This window comes from Colobus angolensis, unplaced genomic scaffold (assembly GCF_000951035.1).
Source record: "Colobus angolensis palliatus isolate OR3802 unplaced genomic scaffold, Cang.pa_1.0 Scaffold33, whole genome shotgun sequence".
NCBI lineage: Eukaryota > Metazoa > Chordata > Mammalia > Primates > Cercopithecidae > Colobus > Colobus angolensis.
The window spans coordinates 6331125-6356535 of NW_012116599.1; the positions used below are offsets into that span (position 1 = coordinate 6331125).

The following is a 25411-nucleotide window of genomic DNA, read 5'->3' on the forward strand; positions in this document are numbered from 1 at the left end:
AATGCTGGCAATCTTGGAGAAAATGCAGCCACTGTCTCCTTGGCATTTGTATAAGTATCTGTACCCTACCAATAGAATTCTTAGTTGGAAACCCTAGAAATAAACTTTGGCAAACTGAACCATAAAAAGACTTACTGGAAGGATATCAGGTAGCTTCTAGAATTTTTGAGAATACTGAAGACCTGGACTGGAAGAACCTGTAAGAACTGGCAGGTTGCTTGTTGCCATTGGTCAGTGCTTCATTAGACCGTCATCACTAGACTCTCAGTATTAGATACAAAGGGTATCTGATTGGCCAGTGCAGGTCACATGCCTGTGCTCTGGCTGCCAGGAAGATGACGGACTATCTGCACCTCTTAAGCCTCCGCTGGAGGTGGGGTTGTGTTTCTTTGATTGTGACACTACTCTGAGATAAGCCCATGGCGTCACCTGGCTTAATTAGGATCACTTTTAAATGTTTAGCCTAGCAGCTTGCATTGCATAAGCAGATTCAGCTCAAATGGGCAGCTTTTAGAACTTTCTAGCTAGTGGTTCTATGCTCTTTGTTTAACATTAACTGTGCCTTACAGACATACCAGAAAGCTGCTACAGAGCAGTATGTGATGTTGATGGCACATTCAGGTCTCTGAGTCATGTAGTAGATGGGGCATGTCTGTTTTTCATAGTCAGAATTTTTATTCATACCAGATTTAACCACAAGCAGAATTTACTTTTTCTGAAATTATGGGCTAACTTTACAATGCAGTTTTTGTCCTAATCTTGGTGTTGGCTCTAGGAATTCAGGGGTTATCTTAACTTTCTACTTTCATCATCTTTGGCCATGTGCATATGACTTTTTGTACATGTGAGTACACTGACTTGAGGTATCAGGTTTTTATAAGTACAAAGAACTTGTGAATCTTTTGAAATAAGTTCATGTTTCCTTGCATGCATTTTCAAAGCTATACTTAATTCTTATGCAGCATTACAGTAGAATAGAATAAGTAAGACCAACTTACCAAGAAGGGAAACAGATGCCACTTCTATGGGATAGTTTGTGAGGTGCAATCTTGCCTACTCTCGAAATGTTTTTTCTTATTGGCCCAATATGGCAACTGAAATCTCACCATTAGAACTTAAATTTTGAGTTAAGGTCAATGAATCTCAGCCTGAACACACTGGAATTTCCTGGGGAATTAAAAACAACATTTCAAAAAAATAACTAAATGGAAAAAAAAAAAAACAACAATGTCAGGACTCTACCCCAGACCAACGTTGTATAATTTCTGGGAGTGGGGCCCAAGGAGCAGTAAATTGTAAAACTTCTTTAAGGGATTCTAAAGTGCAGCCAGGATTGAGAACCAGCAGATCATGACTAGAACCTGGGAAGGGCAGTGAGTTCATTCATGTTATGATGCATACAAGGAAATACACTAGACAGCATTTCCACAGTTCTATTTGAGACTATTTCCTGCCATTCTTTCTTCTTCATGTATCTGTATGATGAACTTCCTTTAACAAAGATCAATAAGTCAGTCTTTAGACTTAGAGCAACCTTAGAGAGTCCATCTACCATAGGGCCATGGAATTTCTAGCTATGGCATTGCTTGTAAAAATACCTCCAAAAGACTGAACTCACAGGGATATCTATTTGCTTCATACCAGTAGCACATGTTAAAATCAGGCTATAAACAATCCAACTTCTCTTTCATTTTATATTTACTTTCTGGAGGTAATGTGCAAATAATCATTCATGTGGTATCCAGAAATATTTTTGTCTATAGTAATAGCAGATGGCAGAGCATTTTTCCTGTGCCAAGTCACATTTATTCTACCACAGTGCAATGTGGAAGTGATCATAGCCTCTTTCAAATATTCAACTCCCCATGTGCATTTCAGTTGTGGTGGGAACTTTTCTTGCATATCAGTTCAATATGTTGTAGATTGACTTGGAATCCTTGGAATTTGTGCATAGTATAATCACATGAGAAGTACTTTGAAAAGAAATAGTTTCAAAGCCTCATGATTAAAAGTCATCAATTCAGCGAACATTTAATAAGCATATTTTGTGTGCTAAGCCAGTGGTTTTCCACTGGGATGGGCTTTGTCCCCAGGAGGGATTTTGGAAATTTGCAGGGTTGTTCTTAGTAATCCTAATGATTAGCGGGGGGTGCTACTGGCGTTTGGGGTACAGGAGCCAAAGGTACTAGCTGTCTTGCAGCTTACAGGACAGACCTCCACAATAAAAACGATCCTCTACACACAGCACTACCCACACCTGGTCTGTCGAAAGGACATTCATGTAAATGAAAAACCTGTTTATGATTATCTGAGCCTAAAACCTAAGTGTGCTTTTCATATGAAGAGCAGTTTTTGGGGGGACATGGATTATATATACAGTGACTTTTCCAGGAAAATTATATTAATAAATTGTAAATGTAAAGTGAGGGAAAGTTGTACTTTGCTTTATTTGGAATCAAGAGTTTTTTAACCTCATGTAAACTCACATTACCCATGGAACCTTGAATGTGGTACTCGAGTCACAAAAAGCCTGCATCTGTAGCCACCTGCATTTGTTATTCCCATATTTATGAGGATTCCATACATAGGTGCAAGCAAAGGGCTACTTTATATGTCTCCTGCTGGTGGTGTGTCTGAGCAATTGTAATTCATACTATTTTTATTTATTTATTTATTTAGAGACAGAGTCTTGCTGTGTTGCCAAGGTTGGAGTACATTGAGACCATCTTGGCTCACTGCAACCTCTGCCTCTTGGGCTCAAGTGATTCTCCTGCCTCAGCCTCCCAAGTAGCTGAGATTTACAGGCGTGCACCACCACACATGGCAAATTTTTGTATTTTTAGTAGAGATGGGGTTTCACCACGTTGGACAGGCTACTCTCGAACTCCTGATGTCAAGTGATCCGCCCCCCTCGACCTCCCAAAGTGCTTGGATTGCAGGCGTGAGCCACTGCGCCCAGCCTATAATTCATAATATTTTATTTTATTACTTTTTATTCTTATTTTTATAGCTAGGATATTATGTTGACTTGTGATTGTATATTTGTATATGTATCTGTGCCTTAAAAAGTAAGTGTATAAGATGTGTTACTCATAAATTTTATTTCAAGAAGGAGCATTACAAAATATTTGGGTTATAAGGGGGTATTGGGTGTGATTGGGTTGAAAGTCACTGAATTAAATAGCAGGGTGATATCAGACAAATCAACAAACAGGGAAACTTCAGCATGCTAGAGGAGCACAGGGGCCACTGCAGGATCCAGAGAAGCAGCCTCTGCCAAGTCCTGAGGGAGTGTGGTCCCACTGGCCCGGCATGATCAGGAGCTGGGGGACATGGAGGGCAAAAGGAATGGCACATACAAAGTCCTGAAGGGTGGATGCTTACGTTGGTGAGTGGCTAGAGCCCCTGTTGTGGTAGGGCTGAGCCCTGGCAGAGGGGAGAGAGAAGGCTGGAGAGGCAGACAGAAGTCCATGAAGAGCCTAACAAGCCTTGCTTGCATTTTATTCTAGAGACACTGGGGAGCTACCAAAGGGCTTCTGGGCTAGGATCAGGTTTGCTGGTTAGACAGACACACTTGTCACAGTGGTGAAAATGGGCTAGATGAGGGCGTGGTTACATGAGCCAGGGTGAAGTCTGAGCTAGGCAACCATGTAGACTGCTGGGCTAGCACTTTTGCAGGCCATGTCAACCTTTCTGAGCTCTCCTGCTGCCTAGCAGCAGTCAGCCCTGCAGTCTCACCCAGCAACTATGCTCTTGACTACTTTTCTAAGCGGTTGGGGTATGGGTGGGAAGGGGTGGTGCAGAGAAGATGGAGAGGATTGTGGTCAGTGGGAGCTACTCAGCATGGAATGTGGAAGATACAGGGTAGGGAACTCTAGGATGTGTCTGGTTACATGAAGTGTCTGAGGAAAAGAACACTAGCCTCACAGAATCTCACTGACTCTTTAGCCTCTGTGCCCAATTAAAGGAGTCGGGGGAGATTCTTGTCCAGTTATTTTGTGTGATTTCACTTACCTTTGCTTTTATTTAACTTAGTACAACCTGTCATTTTGTTTTGAAGGACATTTAAATAACAACACAGATCCTAAAGAAACTTTGTAATACTGCAAAGCTAATGATTATGACTTTCATCCAGAGCGTTATTTAGAAACACTTGCCCATGCCAAATGGAGGAAGGTGTTCTTAACAACTCACCCCAACAATAGCAAAACTGTTTAAGTTTATCCACCACATTGACAAGAGAAGTACTGTTCTTAAAATGAGAGCCTTGCTCGGTGTCTTTTCCCTTTGCATTTAAAAATAAATGAAATTACTGAAACACTATTATAAGAAGTTTGGAAAATAAGGGGGATGTTACGTTCCCCACATATTACCTGTTAATATTTTTTTATGTATTTCCTTTACATCTTGTTTTTAGCTATGTTTATGTATATTTGTGCATGTGTATAATATGTATAAATATGTAACATTATAATTGTATATAATCTAGGAATCAACACATGAAATATGGGAGCAACATTTTGAATCATTCTTCCCTCTCAACTTCCAACTTGCAACCTAGTTACCTTCTAATTAGTTGTCTCTATTTCGTTGTCCCACAGGCCTCTCAAAGGGAAGAAAACAACTGAGCTCTTGCATTGTCTCTCACCCTCCTTTTCCCAATCTTCTGCATCTCAGTAAATGGTTCCACTGTCCATTTAGTTGTACAAGCCAGAAGCCTAGATTTCTTCCTTTCCCTCGCCCTCTACATTGAGTCCATCAGCAAGTCCTTTTATCTCTGCCTCTAAAATACATCTCAGATCCATCCGTTACCCTTGCTGAGATAGAAGCAGTCCTATCAAGATCTGTTCTAGTAGTAGTAATATTTCTGTAGTCCACTGCTACCACTTTCCTCCAAGCTGCCATAATCTTTTACCAGGACTACATTATTTTCCTTACCTGTCTTCTGCTTAATTTGACCATTCTTACTTCTCTAGGGTCTGTTCTCTCAGCAGGCAGAATAGATCACTCCTAAAAATGCTCCTGTTTGAAATCCTCCAGTGGCCTTCCATTGTACTTGGAAAACAACTCAAGTTCATTACTATGGCACATAAGGCACATGGCACACAGGCCTTATGTACTGTGAGTTTCTAAATGTATGCAGTACCCTGTGCCTGCCCATATTTCTTGCTTACTATTAGTCATCTCAATTTTTTTTTTTTTTTGAGGGAGAGTCCCCACTAACACTCAGGCTGGAGTGTAGTGGCACAATCTTGGCTCACTACAACCTCTGCCCCTGGGGTTCAAGCGATTCTCCTGCCTTAGCCTCCCAAGTAGCTGGGACAACAGGCACATGCCACCACGCCTAGCTAATTTTTGTATTTTCAGTAGAGACGGGGTTTCACCATGTTGACCAGGCTGGTCTTGAACTCCTGACCTCAGGTAATCCACCTGCCTCGGCCTCGCAAATGCTAGGTTTACAGGCATTAACCATCATACCTGACCATCTCAATGTTTTAAAATACCAAATTCTTCCTGCCTCAAGCTGCTACATATGTGCTTGTCCCTGCCTGAAGCTTCCATTCCCACCTCTGAGCATGCTAGCTCCAAATCCTGCAGTGCCACTTAAATGACACCCCTTGAGAAGCCATCCCAGACAGTTCTAAGTAAAGTAGACTTGCTTTCTTACACTTAACACAGTTTGGGGTGTGTGTGTGTGTGTGTGTCTGTGTCTGTCTGTCTGTCTGCCCATCCATCCATGTCTCCTCCACTCTAGATTTTAAACGCCAGGAGGCAAGGACCATGTTTGTCTTGTTTATGTTACAGTCACTAAATATTTGATGAGTGAATGAATGAATATGTCTTATTCCATTTAGTGTTGCTACAAAGGAATACCTGAGTCTGGGTAATTTATAAAGAGAAGAGGTTTATTTAGCTCACAGTTCTACCAGCTGGAGTTCAAAACTGAGCCTCTGCTGAGGGCCTCAGGCTACTTCCACTCATGGTGGAAGGTGAAGGAGAACCAGCTTGTGCAAAGACCACATGGGGAGAGAGGAAGAAGTAAGACGGGCAGTGCCATGCTTTCTTTAAGAACCAGCTCTGGGCCAGGCACGGTGGCTCACACCTGTAATCCCAGCACTGTGGGAGGCTGAGTTGGGTGGGTCACTGAGGTCAGGAGTTCCAGACCAGCTTGACCAACATGGTGAAACCCTGTCTCTACTAAAAAAACAAACAAACAAAAATTAGCTGGGCATGGTGGCATGCACCTGCAGTCTCAGTTACTCAGGAGGCTGAGGCAGGAGAATCGCTTGAACCCAGGAGGCGGAGGTTGCAATGAATCGAGATTGTGCCATTGTACTCCAGCCTGGGCAACAAGAGCAAAACTCTGTCTCAAAAAACAAAACACAACAACACCAAACCAGCTCTGGCAGGAACTATTAAAAGTGAGATCTCATTCACTCGCAAGGGAGGATATTAATCTATTCATGAGAGATCTGCCCTCATGACTCAGTCACCTCCCATTAGGCCCTACCTCCCTATACTCCTACAACGAGGATTAAATTTCAGCATGAGTTTTGGAGGGACAGACATCGAAGCCATGGCAGAATGTACCTACTTGAACCAGCTCAGGGAATTGTCTTATTACCAGGCATAGGGACATGGAATTGAGAGCCCAGGAATTACTAAACATTGTCTGTTACCTTGGAAACTCTTTTGTAAAAGAGGTTTCTGCTACTTTTCCAATACCCTTGTTTTTGTCCAGATTCTGTTTATCTGGGTCTCAAGTAAATGTCAGTGGTCAGCTTCCATCCCTGTGTCTGCAGTTGGTGCCATGCTTACTAAATCATCATGGATTGTAGAGGGTGTATTGTCAGTATAGCTGCCTTTGGGGGACATAATATTGGAAGATGGCTAGGTTTTACTTCTGAGGACCAAGGTGCAGGGAGCAAGGGATGCACGGTAGAGAGCATGTAGACCAGGTCATTCAATCATGCTGGTGTCATGGTTGAAGTAGGCATCAAGGACAGAAAACAAGAGGTTTAAAAACAGTTTCTCTTGAGAAGAAGCAATCCTGTCAAAACCTTTCCTAGTGGCGTTAGCGTTCAAAAACCTGAAAAATTTGTATTACGTCTCATTGCTAGTACTGCAAATCCGGGACCATTTATTAAGATCCCCACACCCCAGAGCTTCTGATCAGTGCAGCCCCTTCCTGCTATTAACTGCTTTTACAGGAGGAAATTGTGGAGAGTACAATAGGCCACTTCTAGCTGACTGCCTCTTACCCTACCTCATTCCCTTACCTTGTCCAACATCGCGTCTCCAAGTTGTATCCTTAATGAGGTCATTCGCTCTGCATACATAGTAAGATTATGTCTTGGAGTAATACATTTTCTGCTTTCTGAGCTTTGCTTGAGAGGACAACCTCTTCAACTGTGGAAAGAATTTGCCGTTTAATAGAGGAGGGCCTTCATAGCTTGTCACAGCTTTCAGTCATAGCTCTAGTTTTTGATTCTGTCACAGTGGCACATGAGAGCAGGAACATTTTGCATAACCACTTAACTCAGCCTTACAATAGCCTCTTAAATGGATGAGGAGCAGCTTAAGCTGGCTTGATAGGAAAGAACACTGTCTGTTGGTGTTAATAATATTCATATTTAGTTTGCATAATTTAAATCCACAATAATATCTTAATCTCAGTTTTGCTCCAAAATTGCCTTTCTACTATCACTATCCCATATAAATAATGTATAGCAACATTGATTTGATTGTAACCCTTTCATATTTTATTGAAATTTTTTTTCTATAAACATATATTGAGCACCCCCTCTGCATCAGGAAATACACAAGTGCTGCATATCTAGAGGTCCACTGGACAAAAAGTAATGAGTGAGGATTTTCAGAATTGTAAAAGCACATGAGACCTCATGTTGAAAAACACAGCACATCTTAGCAGGTTAAATAAATCTACAACTAGCTACAGTGATTGTGGTATAAAGATGGTATGTCCAAAATAAAGAGAAAATCTTTGAAAGCTGAAAGAAAAGGCAGATTGCCTACAGAGGAATGACTTTCCAACTGACAGTACATTCATTATCAGCAGCAGTAGACCCTATACCTGTCATCAAAATAGGATGCTGAAATAAAGACCTTTTAAGACATACAGAGACTAGGATAATTTTTTACCCTCAAATATTAACTGAAAGAAGTGTGAAACATTGTATTTTGGCAGGGAGGAAACTGAACCCAGAAATAAGTTGCACCATTACAGAAGCAATGACACGACAAGGAATTTGGACAATAAGTTAATGAACTTGAGTAATCAGAATAAATGGCTTCCTCTGTGCTATGATTTGAGTACTAACAAGATGTTTTCCAGTTAAATATAGAACAACTTTGGTTTGGTGCTGATGTCTGAAATTCTTGTTTGTGATGAGTTATTCACCTCAGTCAAGGTTTTTAAGAAGGGGTCCATGGATGGAGTTCAAGGTATCTATGAACTTCCTAAAATTACAGGTGATGCACTTTGTGTTTACACAGTTCTTCTGAAGACAGGCTTGTTGGCTCTCATCAGACCCTTAAAGGTGCTTAGAATTTGAACTAGTTTAAGAACTACTGGATTAAGTTATTGTTCCTTATTAAAGTGAAATTACATCAATACTTACCTTGCTCTCAAGTTGAGATACATGATCTGAATTTGAATATGACGTTATTGGTTACCTTGCAGAATCATTGTGACCCTGGAAAAATTATTTTTCTTCTCATTGTAGTCTGAATGTGCATTGTATGACCTGTGTGGCTAAGGGCAGCAGTGGTGTGCCTGGCCGGTGTGACTGTATCTCAGTATCACAGGCAGTATTGGATTATAGTTTCGATTTTTCTAAAGAAAGTCGCTATTAAGCTAACAGAAGAAATAAAGCTTTTAAGTTACCAATTTTAAGATATAATAATAGATTTTTTTTTTTGGTTAATTGAACAGATATTTTGTGTAATACATTGTCCAAGTGTATGTGGTGGGGTGGACAGCGGGAGGCTGCATTCAGTCATTATCTATACCAGTGAGATTTCCTGCTAAAATAAGTATTAACTGGTGACTATGTACAACTTGTATTTTCCCCCCAGCTTTATTGAGGCATCACTGACAAATAAATGTTGTATATACTTAAGGTATATAATGTGATGTTTTGATGACATGTACATTGTAGAGTGATTACCATGACCAAGCTGATTAATATATCTATTACTTCAAGTAGTTAGCATTGTCACGTGTGTGGTAAGAACACTTAAGATGTACTCTGCTAGGAAATTTCAAGTGTACAATGTAATGTATTGTTATTAACTCTATTCACCATGCTGTATATTAGCTCTCTTACTTATTCATCTTATACCTGACAATTCGTGGCCTTTGATCAGCATCCCCCTATTTCTCCCATCCCTAGTCCCTGGCAACCACTGTTCTACTCCGTTTCTATGAGTTTGACTTCTTTAGATTCCACATATGAGTGAGATCATACAGTATCTGTCTTTCTGTATCTGGCTTATTTCACTTAGGAAAACGCCATCTGGATTTGTCCATGTTGTCTTAAATGGCAGGATTTCCTTATTTTTTAAGGATGAATAATAAAATTTCCATTGCATGTGGATGCGTGTGTATATACATACCACATTTTCTTTATCGGTTGATGGACACTTAGGTTGTTTTTTTATCTTGGCTATTGTGAATAATGATATAATGAACATGGGAGTGCAGATATCTCTTTGAAATACTAATTTCAGTTCCTTTGGGAATATACCCAGAAGTAGAATTGCTGGATCATATGGTATTTCTATTTTTAGATTTTGTAAGAACCTCTGTATTGTTTTCTATAATGGCTGCACCAGTTTGCATTCCCACCAGCAGTGTATCGGGGTTCCCTTTACATCCTTGCCCACACTTGTTATATCATTTGATTTTTTATAACAATCATCCTCACACATGTGAGGCGATATCTCGTTGTGGTTTTTGACTTGTATTTCCCTGATGATTAGTGATGTTGAGCAGCTTTTCATGTAGCTGTTGCCCATTCATATCAAAGGAAACAGCAAAATGAAAAGGCAACCTGCAGAATGGAGACTATATTTGCAAATCATATATCTAATAGGGGACTAATATGCAAAATATGTAAAGAACTATAACTCAATGGCAATAAAACAAATGACCCAATTGAAAAATGAGTAAAGCACTTGACTAGACATTTTTCTAAAAAAGACATACAAATGTAACGTGACTTTTTTAATACAGTGTATTTTAGATACATGTATTTTATGTGTAATTTAAATTCCACTCTTTCTCTCATCTGGTAGTTATGTACTGAGTGTTAGTGTCAGGCTGTTTACTGTAGAGGCTGTGGTCATGGATGTAGAGTTGGTGGTGGTCCTGTCCCAGAGGGAATTACTCTGAATAGGATAGAGGGTGGTAGGTCATAACCAAATCCCCAGTCCTAGCCTAAGACCTAGTAAGGTCAAAAGGAAGTTGTTCCTAGTGGCAGGGTTGTCCCTGCATGCTGCTTCAGATGGCAACTTCCACGTATAGCTAAGAACAGAATGAAGCCACAGGCTTATTCAGAGACCGCAAGCTTCACAACTTCTGTTTAGCACGTCTAATTATGGTTGTAACAACCCAATCTGGTTTTGATGCTGTTACGTTTGAAGGTAGATCCCAGCCACTGATCAGTGCATTCAGATGGATCATCTTCCTCCAAAGCCCAGGGCTTCTTTCAGTCTCCACAGCATCCCCAGCTCAGGGGTAAAGTCCCTAACCCTAGGACTGGTGGACCCACCTTCCCAGTTCAGTTTTCTCCCCGTGTGCAGGTCCATCTGTCTTTTCGCTCAACATGTGGGTATCTCTTAGAGGGTGAAGGGAAGTGATTTGTCAAATGGTTACCAAGAGCATGGAGAAAGTTAATTTACCTCTTAAAATGAGTTTTATATTCCTTTTACATTGGTGAAATTCATTCTCCTGTTTTGTGTGTGTGTGTGTGTGTAATGTTGAGAGATTCTCAGTTTTGATTGAATGAGATCATAATCTCATTTTTATTTTAAAATTCAACACTTTTATAGAGCTTAAATGAAACAAGACCAGTTAAATGTTTTGAGATGGAACATAGGTGGAAAATGCTGAATGTTGGAGTGTGATGCAGTGAGTTCTCTGGACTGCCAGCCTCCCTTCCCTAGGTATTTGAAATTATATTAGGGCAATTAGATTATAACTCAAACTTCTGAAAACCATTTAGAGATAGATAAGAAATTCATTTCACTGTATTGTACTCAATATTGTAAATGAGATTCAAGATTAATTGTCTAATAGGTTGAAGTTTTAAATTGAAACTTCCTTCTATGTTATTTTCTATCATATATGCTTCACCATGAAGGTTGATTTGAAACCAGAGTTTCAGAAATACTGATATTATTATATTCTTTTCATCTAAATTGAAGTTATTATTATATTTTTAACTGGTCCTGGCCACTTCTTTGTATCTCTCAGACTGCCACTTTCTTTGTCGTTCTTAGAGCTATTAATAGGTGGCAGATTGTACTGAGCCTGAGCATAGAATAAAATAAGTACAGTGGTCTCCCTTATCTGTGATTTTTGCCTTCTGCGTTTTTAGTTAGCCCCAGTCAACCTTGATCCAAAAACATTAAATGGAAAATTCCAGAAACAAACCATTTATAAGTTTTAAATTTTACACTGCTCTGCATAGCGTGGTGAAATCTCACCCTGTCTCACCCAGGACATGAATCATCTCTTTGCCCTGTGTGTCCATGCTGTCTGTGCTACCCACACGTGAGTCAGTTAGTAGCTGTTACGATTATGAGACCGGAAAAGCATAGTATATGTAAGGTTCAGTAGTATCCATGGTTTCAGCCATCCAGTTGGGGGTCTGCAGATAATGGGGGACTACTATACAATTTTTTTTAGTGTGGTTGGGGAGCTAAAAGTATAGTTCCTACTATTTTTGCCAGAAAATGGGGAAAAAATGTTTAATCCCATATTTTTATTATATATGAAGTATTGACATGGACAGGAGACAGAAACAGTGGATAGAAGAAGGCAGTTCCCAGCAAAGGCCCCACCATCAATCCTGGAAACCCATAGCCCTAAATGGCAACAGGCATTCCTGTTTTTGCACCCAATAGCTGCCTTTTGGCCCACCATGACCCGCTCTCCTCTACCCATATAAACCTGAGACCCCAGGCTCCAGAAGGAGACAAAGAGATGAACAGAAGAGCAGAAGAACAGGAGAATGGCGCAACAGAGTGAAGAGGAACATCGGAATGCCGAGAGGAGTTTACCTGGGGACGATCGGAGAGGAGATACGTCATTGGACAGCCAAACTCCAGGGGAAGACCATCTTCCCACTCCATCCCTCTTCCAGCTCCCCATCAATCCCACTTCCAGCTCCCCATCAGTCCCACTGAGCCACCTCCATCACCCAATAAAAGCTTCACATTCATCCTTTGTGAAAAGTCAGAGGGTCCACTGAGCTGTCTAACACGTAAGCTGACTGTGGACGGCAAAGCTAAAAGAGTACGCTGTAACACACACCCACTTGGGCTTCAGGAATCGCAAATACACACCCCTGGATATTGCCATGGGGCTGAAGCCTAGGAGCACTCATCCCAGCCCCTGCACCTGTCTATCAGTGTGCTCCCTTTCCCGTAAGGGGTTTAAGCAGGCATGGCTGCCAGACAGACAAGTCACACCCCTGTGGCACATCCTGCAAGGGGGGGTCAGGGAACTCCTGTTTCAGTAGATATATTTGATGAAAATAATGCCCTCCTGAGGGAATGATCGTTTATGTGGTGTGTATGTGTGCACGCGTGTGTGTGTGTGCACGCACGTGTATATGCCATGACTTTTAGCACGTGTGCATGTATATAAGGGCTTGTTTGGGCAATAGTGTCATTTAATCAGCTAATGGGAACAAGAATCGATGCTGTTCTCTTTACAAGACTCCTGTTTGTCTAAGTGTTCTTCATTGCATGTTCTTTTCCTGAGAGCCAACCAGTCTTTTCGTAGCTTAGAGACAATGAAAATTACTCAGAACCATCTTGCTTGTGGTGTTTCAGGAACTCTCTCCTAGGCTGCTGCCATAGTAGGCGAAATGTGTTGGTTTTGACTCTGAGTCTCATGTAGGTTACCAAATGGTGGATTCTTAGCTCTGTGACTGCCATGGCTCAGCAAGCACCCTGAGCTGAAGATCTAGTGGTTTTAACTTACCTCCTGATGGTCTTGGTGAAATGGTCCTGGCACACTTGAGCCATTTACTCAACATATCCTTGAGTGCCTCTCATGTGCCTGGCACTGTCCTGGATGTTTGGAATACATGTGTGAAAGCCACATAAAGGCTGTGCTGTTGGAGTCTCCATCGGGCTCTTTCATAACTTTCAGTTTCCCACCTTCTGGAATGAGAGGTCACTATTCCAGGCTGTGGGAATGCATTCATTTGCTTGACTTTTTTTTTTTTTTTTTTTTAGGCTTCTAATTTTGTGTAATGTATGAATGAGATACCATTGCTGCCCTCAGGGAGTTTATGTGTGACAGAGAGAGACAGATGGGCAGGCAGACATGTAAGCACTTTGCCACCAGCAGACTGGCTTCGTGCCATAATAAATTAGGAGCAGCGACTCTGAGGGGAGGGAGGAGAAGGAAAGAGCGACTCTTCAACTGGGGTGGGATTTTTTGACAGAGGTGCCGTTTGGCTTAGCCTGTGGCCAGAGAGTGCCTGGGGGATGTGACAGTGGGGCGTGTGGGAATGGATGTAGTAGATGATGAGGGTCTCCACCCTCTGACTTTGCAGAGATGAGCAAGGCCAAGTGTTGGAAGGGCTTGAACACACACTGGAGTATTCTGTGAGAGCCAGTGGATTTCAGAGGATGGCAGTGACGCCACTTGCCTTCTGCCCTAGGAGGATAACTGATGGCTGTGTGTTGGATGCACTGGAGAGCAAGAGCCGGCTCGCAGGGAGACCAGCTGGATGATTCTCTTTCATTTATTTTACTCATTCAACACACATTCATCTGGGGTTCACTCTGTGCCCAATACTGGGCATTTCCAAACAGTTCAGATGGCAGCGTGGTTGTAGCAGTAGGAATGGGAAGGCTGGGAGGAGTATGAGAGGCATTACAAAGGGGAAGTGGGAGTGGCACAGCAGAAAAGCCTAGTTTAAGGTTTCAGTGGATGTGTGCATGTGTGTGCGGGGGTATCTAGAGGGCGGCGGGCAGCTGGAAATGGAGGTCAAGTGCATAAGGAACAGCTCATTGTGTAGGGATCCCCCCCACCAACTCCACTTTTGTGGTAACATGCAGAGGTTTTTGAGAATCCCCAGTAATTTCTTAAACTCAGGCTGGGCGGGAGATCATTCAGCCAGGGAACTCCACAAAGAGTGTTGCCACTTGGGTCAAAGTAGACCTCTGAAAATAGATTTTATAAGTGATTGCCACTTTTAGATGACAGTTTAAGAAGAGTTAAACCACTTTCATGCCCTAACTCATCTTTCAAGTTTGAAATTTAAATTTGTGTTTCTTTGTTCTGAGTGACTGGAAGATAAATATGAAGACAACTTTGGCGGATGCAGGTGGGCATCTCAGTTCCTTTTGCTGAGTTTCACTTGCTCTCTGCTTCACTCATCCATGGTGTAGAAGACTGCAGCAGTCTGCCCTGCTGTAACACAGATAGACATCATCCCTCACAATGGCTGGATAATTCCAGATTTAATGCCAAACAGAGAAAACTGATTCCATTTATGTTTTGTGATAAGAGGTACAGAGAAAAACAGAAAGCAGTGTAATGACTTGTCTTGACAAAATGCTTCCGCTGTTCTGCAGGAGCCAACCCACTTCCCCTGTTTAAGGAGGGGTGTTGCATTTGAAACATGTGGTGGTGGTTACTCATTGTGCTTTTTTTTTTTAAGGTGGGCAATATTGTTAAGTTAAATGCAGCTTAGCATAAAAGACGTGGTGTGGAACAAAGCCTGCAGACTGTGACTACTTGACATGCACTGGGCTAATGAGGAGACAGAATGTCTCTGATCAGCAGCAGAACAAACACTCACAAAGGGTCTCCTTCTCTCTTAGGACTTCCTTCGCTGGGCATCTGGCTGGGATTCTTGTTGGACTAATGTACACTCAAGGGCCTCTGAAGAAAATGATGGAAGCACTTGCAGGTACAGAATAAAACACCTTTGGCATGACAACAAGCTGGACTTTCATCTTCATTTTAATGTGAACAGGAGCAACCCCAAGTTTCCCTGTGGTTCAGCTCAGGAATTCCCTAATATGCCTGTTTTTCTTTTTAAACCAAAAGGTAAAACAACCAGTGCAATTCCTTACATTGCTCCACAAAAGAGGCTGCACGCTTAAATTTTCAATCTGATACTTTCTTAGGGGACAAATATCAGTATGCATTTATACCCTTAACCTTAATGCTACCCGCAGAAAACCATGATTTCCTAAAGAATGCAGAGAACTAAAGTGCGTTTAAAAGAATGCATTCTTCTGTAATAGTCCATGAATTAATATACGTGCAAGGCAAAGTTGAAAAAGAAAACGAAGCCTGGACTGAAGTGCATGGCCAGTATTTTAAAGAATTCAGACTGATGACCAGGTCCTCGGTGGATGAGCCATACATTCATGCATGGCCAAACCAAGTGTATTACTGCTTGAAGCTTAGCTCCTGCTTTTTAAAATTTTGTTTCTCCCTTCAAATTGATACTCAGTGAAAATATTTCATTTAGAAATGCTTGTATTTTTTAGACCTCTTAATTTTAAATGAGATTCTCATTTTGACTTGTAAGAAAACTGGTTTGCAAACACTTGTTTTATAGAGTGAGTTCCACTATTTCATCTTTTATTCATGGGAGAGCTTCTGAGACTATTTTACCTTTTCTTGAACCGTAAATAATTTGTTCAGTTTGTGCTGATGACTGGTTTTCTTGAGAACCATATAATATTCATGATATTAGAAAGCTTTCCAGGCACTGCCCTGGCACCTTTATTAGCAGGTTGTGTTCACTTTTGGTTGGTTTTTACAGGCTGTGTTGCATCTAAGCAGATTCTCATTTTCCCGCATTGGCTTATTAATGTGCTTCCACTGTATGTATTTAGAGGAGGCAGTGGGAACTTCATTTATTGAAAATGTCCAGTTTTATGATATTTTCAATATAATTTAATACTCATTAGTACTGATAAAAGAGATGATTCTCGGAAGTTTAATGTCTTGTTTCTTTTTTCTGTGTCTCATAATGAAGTGGTTAGTAAAGCTTTTTGCAGACATGTTACGAAATTTAAGCAAGTACTTTAATTTTTAAACAGGATTTTCCCCATAATTATAACATTTAAACTCTTAGTTTTAAAAGCCTTAAAAAAATGAATGGAGACTTGTTTTTACACCACTCTATTTTCAAAGTAATAAATACGATAGAAAATTAAATAGGAAAATTAGAACACTCAGTGCAATTTGCAAATAGCCTGCAAACTCGGCCTTTTTCTGCGAGCTGAGAATGGAAGCACACAGGAACCCCATGGAAAATGACCCAGCATGTGGAAGCTGCCATCTGATGCCTCCTGGAAGAGGAGGGTCACCCTGAGGGTGTGGTCCTTGGCCCTCCCTCCCTCACTTCATTGAGCCGTGCCAAACTGACTGAGTAGACAGTCCTACTGCCTTCTATAGGGACAAGAAAGGGTAAAGTCCCCTAGGAAGGGGAAGGAACGTGGCTCTCCTAACACCCTTGTTTGAGGAAGGTTCTCCATTTAGCCAGAGCGTCTCTGCTTATACAGAGCATCAAAGCTGAGCCATGGTACTTTGGCAGGCAAAGACTAAGGAACTTCAGTGAGTGTAAATTAGGGTTTCATTTTCCACTCCCCACCCCCAAACACACACACACACACACACACACACACACATTCTTTTCCCTGTCGGGCTGACCCCCAAACAAAAGGGAGTTTATTTTAACAAGTGTTTAGAAATCATTTGAAATGACCTTGGGCTTTGTCCCAGAGAAGTTCCTAATTACTGGAACAATTAGCATTTAAAACTTTATGGCTGCCATTAAAATATTTATTTCTTTTACGTTTAGGCGGTTTTTCCTCCAATGTTGGTTACCCAGGACAGCAATACTACTTTAATAGTTCAGGTAAGCACTTTATTTCATTTAATAAATTTTAACTTATTTTTAAAATTATAGTGTTCAGCTCTACAGAGTACTTTAGGATACTACTAGTTGATGCTGTGGTGGAGTTGTTCACATGTTATGTAACTGTGCCTCTGACATGCCTGGAAGCTAGTTGGAGGGGTAACCTAGGGAGCATATTTGTGGGGTTGGTAGGGAAGGCCAGGGAAGGAGGTAACTCACACATGAAAACATGGTATGATTGATAGGAGGTCTCTTGTGTGTGATAAGATTCATATTAGACCTTGGTGCTTCGAGTCTCAGTCTGAGACTCAGCTGCTGGGAAAGTGTTAGAAGTTGGTTTTAGCTATATAGTTCTCCACAGCCCATCCCATGTATATTCAGGAAACCCTTGCATACCCTAAGATGCTAAAATAGGCATGCCTCTAATAAATGCCATGTGACTTAATGAGGAAGAATGTATTTTTCTAAGTGCCTGTGTAAATAGATAGAAAGGACCTGCTGTTAAAAGCATAAGACCTATTTTAGGCTAAAGCCTTTGCATTCCAGTCCGGGGTGACTACATGGTAGTATCTTAGATCAGGCCCGGCAGCCAGGTGTTAGCCATGGCCATTGGGACACTCATGTCTTAATGCAATGAACTGATTGTGCCCCTCCCCAAATTGGTATGTCGAAATCCTAACCCCTAATGTGATGATTTTAGTAGGGTAGGGATTTGGGGAAAAAATTAGGTCATGAGGGTAGGGCCCTCATGAGTGGGATTAATGTCCTTGTAAAAGTGACCCCAGAGAGCTCTCTAGGCTCCTCACTGCCACATGAGGATATAAGAAGTCAGCAGTCTGGAGCCTGGAAGAGGGTCCTCACCAGAACTGACCATGCTGGCGTCATAAACTTCCAGCCTCCAGATTGTGAGAAATTTCTGTTGCTTCAGCCAGCCAGTCTATGGCTGTTCGTTATAGCATCCCAAATGAACTAAGATGTGTTTCTATTTATATTAATTGAGGACCACTATAGCTTAAAGCTGAGACTAGCAGCAGTTTCTTTAAAGGACCGAACAGCTAATATTGCAGGCAGTAAGGGCTTTGTTGGCCATATAGTCTGTGCTGCAACTAGTTAACCTGTCCTGGTAGCATGAAGGCTGCCATAGACAATGTGTAAACAAGTGGGTATGGGGGTGTTCCAATAGAATCTTATTGCTAGCTCCTGCCTTTTCTACTGTGTAAGGATATGAGATTGACACTCTGTCAATTTAACCTTACAAAATAAGGCAGTTCTACTTACTGTCTTTTCTCTCTCTCTCTGGCACTCCATTTATTTTCTATTTTTTAAAAAAGAGAACTGAAGAGAACAGCTTCTTTCCTTCTTATATGGAAGGAGCACAGTCACAGAGACCAGAAAATGAAGGGCGAAAATAAAAAGCCCTTTTTACCTCTTTTAACCTCTGTAAGATTACCATAGTTATATGCCTTTCTCTGAAGTGATTGGATTTCTTCAAAGGTAGAGCTACATAAGGCCAGGTGGCTATGCTAATGGCCATCTAGGGAACTTTTATGAGAGCATATGTATATCTTACAAGTAATGATTTATTCTTAATATGGCTGTCCTTAGCTGGAAAGTCTTTATAGGTCGAAGAACCTCATGAATGTTTAAAAAGCTGTTACCAATTTTTCTAATCTTGGTGGTGTTTCTTGATCTCCTTTGCCATGAAATCCTGGTATGTGTATAAGGAACAGATGGAGTAGTTAATAGAATAATGATAACCAGATTTTCTTTTACTACAGAGCCTAAGTATGCAACTAAAAAAAAAAATTAAACTAGTGTTCCTCTCAGGACATAATTTAAATTTATTTATCTTATTTGTTTGATTGCTAGGTTTTTCCAGGAATGTTTATTATGAAGATTTTAAAACGTCTCATTGGGCCAGTGAAACAGCCATAGAAAATTTTGGGTCCTATGGGAGGAGACCTGTTTTCATGATAATAGATATTGATGAGATTTTGGGTCCTGTTGATGATTTATGATCGATGATACAGAACTTTTAACCACACTGGTCTTTCTGATTTAAGGCACCAAAGCGTTCCCATTTTCTTTCCCCATGTTTTGTCTGACAAGTACCAAATTTGTTTTTATAATATTCAGATGTTTAGAGTTGTTGACTTTATTTCATTGAAGAACTGCTAGATTATTTTAAAATAAGAAATAGCATGAAGAAAAATGTTTTTCTACATCAAGAAAATGTTGCCTCAAATCATCACATGTGTATCTGGCAATTAAAACTCTGTGTAGATATGTAATTTCTACATGGTGAGCAAATATTCAGAGACCTTGGGTTATTTTGACTTTTGAATTAACTGAGCATTTTTGGGGGTGGATAGGTAGAAATGCTGCTTAGATCTTACATAACAGAATGGCTTTCCACAGGGGTTTGAAAGTGATAATGAGCCGTGTGGGAAATTACCCAATATACTTTTTGTATTCCAGTAAAATAATTGGCACTCTTAGGGAATTGGGCCATTTCTGTATGCAGGGATTGCTGAAGCATCCTATGCTATTCAGTGACGTCTCTATAAATATTCTATTAGTGTTGCAGAATGGTTGCCACTTTCTTTGATTCTTTCTGGAGAAGATACATTAATTGTGTTTTTACCATTTGTCCTCACGTGAAAGGTCTTTTTTTTTTTTTTTTTGTACCAGTGACTCCACGCAACATTTCACTTTATTTTTTTTTTTTTTTTTTTTTTGATAAGGAATGAAAAATAAGATTTGTAAAAACACTACCATGGTCTCCTTTACTCTCAAGGTCTGAAACTTGCTGGCTGGGTGTTCCCCAACGCAGCAATGGGGGCTGAATTTTTCTGATTCTATTGGATAGAGACCAGTTTAAGAATAAGTGTTCATATTTAAAATGGTAAGATCCAAGTTCAGTTTTAAGCCATTGTGAGGATTTGGAAAATGTACTTGTCTCCTTTTCCTGTTTTAAATATCAATAATGTTAATATTTTGACATGGGAAACAGGTGAGAGAAAATATGAAAGTTGGGTTGTTAGAGGTATTTAGTAAATCCTCATTAATGTTTACTGCACTGGGGCAAGGCTTTTCAGAATTAGTCTCCAAAATCCTAAACAATTTGATTTAATGTTTATTTAAATCATTCCTTTTTCTTTTACTTTCAAGGACATTCAGTAAAATAGAATCAAGTTAGAAGAGTTTTATCACAATCACTAAGTATGGACAAAAGATCTAGATAGACATTTCTCCAAGAAGATAATACACATGGCCAATAAGCACATAAAGTGACACTCAACATGATTAGTCATCAAAACCACAGTGAGATACCACTTCATATGCCCTAGGATGTTTGTGAATAAAATGGCAAATAATAGCAAGTGTCAGTGAGGATGTGGAGAAATTGGAACCCACATACACTGCTTGTAGGAATAGAAAATGGTACAGTTACTTTGGACAACATTCTGGTGATTCCTCAAATAGTTTAACAGAATTGCCATGTGGTGCAGCAGTTCCACTTCTAGGTATATACTCAAAAGAAATGAAAGCATATGTCCACATAAAAACTTGCTCACAAATGTTTGTAGCAGCATTATTCATAATAGTCAAAAGGTAGAAATAATACAAATGTCTATCAGTTGACACATGGATAAACAAAATGTGGTATAAGCTATACAGTGGAATATTATTTGCCCATACAAAAGAATGAAGTACCGATAAATATAACAAAATTGATGAACCTGGAAAATGTACTAAGTGAAATAAGCTAGACACAAAATGCCACGTATTACATTATTTTGTTTATATGAGTTATCTGAAATAGGCATATTCTGTAGAGACAGAAAGTAGATTAGTGCTTACTTAGAGCTGGAGAAGGGATGGGCGGGTGAGGATTGTTAGCTAAAGAGTACAGATTTCTTTTTGGGGGTGATGAAAATGCCCAAAATTGATTGTGGTAATGATGGTGCAACTCTAAAATATACTAAAAACCACTGAGTTGTATACTTTAAATTGATAAATTGTATGGATGTCAATTATATCTCAATAAAGCTGTTCTAAAAACATCAATATACACAACTACTTTTCATGACCAATATTTATATAAACATAATTATATTAGGCTATCAGCTGAAACTAGTGTGTTTTGTCATTTGTTGTTTATATGAAAATGAAGTCTACTAGAGTGCCGATTAACAGTTTCCCTTTTAATCTTGCATATTAGGTAAATATTCATAAACAATACAACAGTAAATTTTAAATAGCCTCAGGACCAACTATCAAAAATTCTAAGCATGAAATCTCAATTAATGAGATTCTGCCATTCAATGTTCCTCTTTTGACTGGATTGTGATTTTTTTCTGTAGCCCTATTAAAGCTCTAACTCAGGCCTGTACTGCTGTACTGTGGGATAATATGGAGATCTGTCACAAAGACTCATAGTAAAGGTTAGGAATCTTCATCAGCAATCCAAACCACATTATTTAAATATTTGAAGCATCAATTTCAAAGAATATAATAATGGCAGGAAAGAAGAGAAAAAAAATCAAACAGACTATTTTACTTCTCTCTCTTTATGCCAGAATGAGATTGGTAACCTTCTGTGGGGAACAAAAATCTCTTCCAAACAAATTCTCTAACTATTGGCAGTTAAAGAAAATGTAAGGAGTAAACTCAAACTGAAAAGATCAATGGAAATATCTTGCAAAAATGAACTTTTCTCTGTTATTGACCTTTATTAATGGAGTACCTAAGTTTGGTACCTAAAGCATTATTTAACGACCAAGTTGTCGCTTCTCTCTTGTTTTATCTAGCAACTATTTTTTTTTGAAGTTGTATTTTCTTTCTTGTTTTATCTAGAAACCCTTTTTTGGGGGGGAACTATAATCTCTGACATAGAATTACAATCGCAGAGAAACTGGCTGCATCTTAATGTTGTTATTGTCTGAAGTATTCTGTGGGATCTGTATGAAACATTGGTCTGCCCCTCATTATACAGAGCAACAAGACATTAAGACTTTATTAACTATTGTTTCCACCATTCTCTTGACTCAAGCCAGGAGTTCACTGAAAACTCTCCAAGTATTGAATAGCTCTAAGCTGAAAGAATCCACTCCATATATCAATAGCTCATTCCAGTCTCTTCCCCAGGACTTCTGACTACCCTCTGAATTAATAGCTCCTTTCCTCTTTAGCACATAAGGACTCATTCGTGTCCAGCCCCATGGTGGGCACTGAGGATACCGTGACAAGACGATCACCATTTGGCATCTTTTCTTATTTTGAGGATAATTATTATACCTAAAATAATGTTGTGCCTTACTTGCTTGTCTTTGCTTATACAAAACAGGAAGTATAAAACAACAGTCCATAGCTGTGTTCTAGAACCTTTTCCTTGTGCCTGTAGGCAGCTCCGGATATCAGGATTATTACCCGCATGGCAGGCCGGGTCACTATGAAGAAGCACCCAGGAACTACGACACGTACACAGCAGGACTGAGTGAAGAAGAACAGCTTGAGAGAGCTTTGCGAGCCAGCCTCTGGGACCGAGGTAGGAGTCTTGTGCCCTTCAGTTATTTTAAAGCATACCTCTTGTGGTAAGGTAGCCTGAAAAAGGGCTATTTGTAGCAAATTAAATTTTAAATAGTTCAGAAAAAGGATACGTAGATGAAAAATGTGTGCAGATTGTGATTACAAAGAATGGGGTGTGATGCCATATTCCCAGCAACCTAAGCTAGTAAGGTGCCAGACTGGGTATGTATTGTTAAAGTGATTCTTTTTATAGGCCTGCTGCACTCGATGCTTTGGCATTAAAGTCAAGAAACTTAAAATTCTTAGATGCATGATTGAAAAAAGAGATTTTCTTTGGAATTCATATGTGTAAAGAAGGCTCAGTGTCACTAAGTATCAAAATATTGCCCATAAACCTTCCACAAATCTCCTTCAACATCACGTGGGCTAAGAATTCAAGCTCAGGTTTGACTTCTGCTGAACCAATCTGTCTGAGGGTAGAGCCTAGAAATTTGTATTTTGAACAGGCTTTCCAGGAGTTTCTTTTACAAACCGATATCTGAAAAAACGCTGTATTTATTCTGACATCTTTGTTCTAGGTTTGGATTATGAGTTTGGGAATTACTGTTTTTATTGTTTGAGTAGTGACTAAAAATCAGCTATTCATTTAAAGGGCATTTGTTAAAGTTTTATGTTTCATGTACAGTGGTAGGTACAATAGGGAACACTGTGGTAAAAGGTGGAACCTACCCTCAAAAAGTTAACCATCTGTGTTTGGGCATATGCCTACTAGATGTGATACCACACAGGTAACCCTAGTATCAGGTGACTAAGAGAGGCTCAAGCTAAGTGCTAGAGGTAGGGAGAAGATGGTGAGCTTTGTCGTACCTAGAAATATCAGATTTTCACAGAGGAGATCGCGTTTGAGTTGGACCTTCAAGGATGTGTAGAACTTGAAGAGCTGTGGACGGGCATTCTCTGTAGAAGTCTGAGCATCAGCATAGAAGTTAGGGTCATGTTCCGCCAGCCCTCACTTTTGAATGGATAATAAGAGAAGAAAGGGAAGAAGATTGGCAAGCTAGGCTGGGGCTGGATCACAGGGGTTCTAGAATTAAATAAGCCAAATGGAAAGTGGATTTAGTATGTGGTATAAATGCCAATAGAGGTCTACATGTAGACTGATGTGGTCAGAGCTCTGTTATAAGAATCTGGTAGTAGCAGTCGTTCTGCAAACAAGACTGAGCACCCGTTGGGTACCAAGCATTATGCTAGATGATGAGAGTACATAAATTATAACCATATAATTTCTGACTTTAGGGAATACAGTCTTAGCAGCAACAATGTGCGTGGAGGTGGGGAATGACAACAAGCAGGGAGACAAGTTGGAAGACGATATTGCAGTAACCTGGACAAAAAAGGAAAGCCTAAATTACGAAGGTAGCAGGGGAAGTGGAGAGGAAGGCATAAATCTGTGTTTCTCAGGTGAAGAGTTTCAGAACTGTGATGATATATCAGTAATCTATCACTGTGTAAAGAATCACCCTGAGACTCATGGATTTCAACAGTAAACATTTATTCTTGCTTGTGAGTATGTGAAGTAGCTGGGCCAGGCTTAGCCGATTTTGGCTAGCGAGCTAAGGTTTCTGCAGTGGTCTGCTGGGGTCTGGCTGCTCTAGGGTGGCTTCCTCTACATGCCTGCCTGACTGATGGTGGTGGTATGCCACGCCGCATTCCTCATCCAGCAGGCTAGCCTGGGCTCATTCACCAGGCCACAGCATAAGGTTTACAGGAGAGTGCAGAAATCAACAAGTCTTATGCTGGCACAGTGTCAGTTCCACTGTATTCTGTATACAGTTGCTGAAGCAGGTAACAAGACTAGCTCAGATTCATGGGATAGGAAGATAGTCTCCACCTCTTGGAGGAACAGCAAAGGCACTTGCAATGGTTATGGATAGAGGGAGAGGTGGAGAACTGTAGCCATTTTTGTAATCACTGTATCACATGTAGTCAGTGAACTGCCAGTATCACAATCATTCAAAAGCATGACTTAGCCATGGAATCCTGAAATCCGGGGTAAGGGCCCACAGTCTGTATTTTAACAAATTCTGATGGTTATTCCTGTGCACACAGAGGTTTAATCACCACTGGGCTATCCATGAAATACTACGGGACACGTAGGGCAGGGCAAAACTTCTCAGCGTGGACTTCATACAGCGTATCTCTATCCCCATCTAAGCTGACTTCAGATAAAGTCCCAAGAGCCAAAGAACACAGCATTAAAGGAAAGCTTTGGACTTATATTTGGGGGACATCGTCTGATTATTACCTTTGGCTAAAAAAATGTATATTCTAAAGTAGCAAACCTTCATAAAGAGTGATGAAAAATCAGAGGGAAAAATTAGGTAGCCCGGGTGAGAATATTTGAATGTGAGACATAGAAAACCTCCTGTGTTAAATGTAGTAAGAGAAAGGAAACGCAAGAGGGCAAGCTTACTTTTTGTAGTTTTATTTCTAAAGCGTTGCTATATGCCCCCATAAGTAACTATACAGGAAGTTAGTACTAGTAGTACGGGTGTTTTTTTTAGAAAGAGAGAGAAAATAATGACTTCCTTCAATAATTTGGGCTCGGAGACATGAGCATGGAAGATCTGTAGAGGAAAGCATCCTCTGATGACCTTGATGATTTTAGAGCAATTTTAGAGACTTGAATCTAGGTACAAAGGAAGGGTCTTACATTTTGGGAGTCAGAA

General features: G+C 40.2%; 1 protein-coding gene across 1 annotated transcript in view; it reads left to right on the forward strand.

Moving 5' to 3' along the window:
• Positions 1-25411, forward strand: part of RHBDD1 (rhomboid domain containing 1) — a 155284-nt gene that overhangs the window by 55366 nt on the left and 74507 nt on the right. The window contains exons 4-6 of the mRNA XM_011951930.1: positions 15094-15182; positions 17094-17150; positions 22558-22701. Of these exons, the coding sequence (XP_011807320.1) occupies positions 15094-15182; positions 17094-17150; positions 22558-22701 (290 nt within the window). The remainder of the gene's footprint in view (positions 1-15093; positions 15183-17093; positions 17151-22557; positions 22702-25411) is intronic.